Source organism: Pteropus vampyrus, unplaced genomic scaffold (genome assembly GCF_000151845.1).
Source record: "Pteropus vampyrus isolate Shadow unplaced genomic scaffold, Pvam_2.0 Scaffold247, whole genome shotgun sequence".
NCBI lineage: Eukaryota > Metazoa > Chordata > Mammalia > Chiroptera > Pteropodidae > Pteropus > Pteropus vampyrus.
Genome location: NW_011889028.1, coordinates 757,603 through 759,866, shown reverse-complemented (window position 1 = coordinate 759,866; position 2,264 = coordinate 757,603). Strand labels below are relative to the sequence as shown.

The window sequence follows — 2,264 nt, the reverse complement described above, 5'->3', positions numbered from 1 at the left end:
GGAGAGTTGTCTCAATCCAAACTCCCGTTGTGGAGAACCACCCAGCCCCCAGCCCCCCACATCCAGCCATTTGCCCTAGCCTGGCCTGGGGGACCCTCTCCCCACACATCCAGACCCAGCTCAACAGACCGAGGCACCTTCCACCTGCTTGTCTTCCCCATTCCCAGTGAAAGCCAGGGAGACGGGGTCATGTCGAGGGGGTGGGTGGTTGGAAGGGGTAACGTTTTCCCCTCTTGTACCACATTGTGTGGGTTTCAAGAGGTGGTGGGACCCCCTCTGCCACTTACAACACCCACCAAGGTGTTTGGACGCCAGCCGTCTGAGCCTAGCAGGCACGCTGCCTCCGCCCCCTCGCCCTCCCCTCCCCTCCCTCTTCCCTTCCTCCCCCGCCTCCTTGTTTCAAGCCCTTGGAGGCCACCTCCCTCTCCCCTCGCTCTAGTACCCCCCAGAGTGACCGGGTGAGCTCACACAGACACAGTGCTGAGGCCTCATGCATGCATGCACGCGCGCACGCACACACACACACACACACTGTGCACACAAACCAGCATGCATGAATGCAGATGCTGGAAGCGCCCCCTGCCCGTGCACAAACACGCAGATGGGCACCACAGTCCCGAGTGCGCCCTCACATCAAGACACACAAACACCCTTCCCCATGCATGTGTGAAAACGTGCATGCACAGACACGTGTACTCGCCAGGGCTCCACGCCCAGGCTCCCACACGCGAGAGCGTTTCCATGGCACACAGAGCACGCGGACGGTCGCTCGCACAGACACGTTTCAAGCGTGCGCTTCACGGAGTCGAGGTGGGGAGGGGAGCCAGTCCCCTGGGAGACGGTGCTGGGGAGGGTGGGGCCGCGGGCCGTGGCAGAGAGGCCTGGGCACACCCCTGGGCCCTGCTGAGGGCATGGAGCTGCGCCCCTCCCTGGCGGTCAGAGCCTTTGTGGACAGGTCCCGCTGGCGAGGGTCACCGACGCGGGCCACGCACCCCAGTCCGGGAAGTCCTTGTCGTTGCAGTATCTCGCCCCCTGGGGCAGTGGGTACAGATAGTAGCCACAGCTGCAGTTCTGGATCATGTGGTCTTGGAAGCATGAGTGAATACAGGCCTGGGGGTGGCAGGGAGAACACAGACATGACTGGTGATGTCCCCACCCCAGCCCCAGGCGTAAGGGGCCCAGGGAACTTAGTGCCCAGGCCCAGGGAGCACAGGGAGCCAGGAGAGGTGTCCCTCTGGCTCAGGAGTGGTGGTGAGGTGACTGAGCTGTTCCTACCGTCCCTCCCTGTCCTCTGTCTCCTGCAGAGGGACTCAGGCTGGACCCCAGCTCCCTAAGGATGGCCCCTGCCACCTTTCAGAGCTGGGCCCCCACGGATGACATGGGGAGAGGCGGCTTGTTCCGAATCCTGCAGCTAACGCTTGGATACGTAATTCTTGCTATGAGGCTGCTGCAGGCTCCTGAGCCCTTTCACAGAAGGGCCCAGAGGGGCAGCTCTGAGGCAGGCGGGCGGGGGCTCCGCGGCCTCTGAACGCCCAGCACTGCGGGGAGAGGAAGCGACAGCAGAACGTGCCCTGGGAGGGGCGCGGGGAAGAGGGTGCAGCGCGCCCGGGGCTGAGCGATGAACCTGTACTCGTGCCGGGCTTCCAGGCCACTCCAGCCTGGTTTCCATCCACCCAGAGGCCAGCTGTGTGTCCTGCAGCCAGTCGCTAACCTCTCGGCCTCAGTTTACTCACAGGTGGAACAGGGTGACAACCGGCTGAGGTGGGGAGGGCTGGGCTTGGCCTCAGCGAGGGCGGGGTGGGGTGGGAGGTGGCCAGACTCGTGGAAGGGTTGAAAGCATCAAGTGATGGCGGGGTGCAGGCCAAACCTTAGTGCAGCATCTCGCACACGAGGGTTCTCCCCGGGGGACCCCAGAGTGCAACCCCTCCAGTCCTAGGCCTCTCCAAGGGCACACCTGCTGAGTGGGGATGGGAGGGGCAGCCCTGGGCCCTGGGGAGAACCCAGGGACTGGACCAGCTCCATAGCCGCAAGTGTCACAAAATCCACTACATCACCCTGTGGTCACAAAAATCCAGCAGAGCCAGCCTTGCTGGGACCAACATGCCCAGGGCGTGCACCTTGGGCGCTGTGGCGTGGGCGGGCCCCTGGGTCAAGAGGCCTGCTCCGTCCGCCCACCTGGATGGAGTAGGTCGTGTTGTAGTCGCTGTAGACGTTGTGGACAGGGACATCAGAGCCGTTCACGGTGCAGTGGCTGTAGGGCTCGC

The 2,264-nt window shown here is 63.8% G+C and overlaps 1 protein-coding gene across 1 annotated transcript in view; it reads right to left on the bottom strand.

Moving 5' to 3' along the window:
• The window catches only part of SCNN1B (sodium channel epithelial 1 beta subunit), a 31,937-nt gene that overhangs the window by 6,170 nt on the left and 23,503 nt on the right, over positions 1-2,264 (bottom strand). Inside the window, exons 6-7 of the mRNA XM_023520090.1 lie at positions 2,176-2,259; positions 943-1,110 (exon numbers count right to left, since the gene is read on the bottom strand). Coding sequence (XP_023375858.1) covers positions 943-1,110; positions 2,176-2,259 — 252 coding nt within the window. The remainder of the gene's footprint in view (positions 1-942; positions 1,111-2,175; positions 2,260-2,264) is intronic.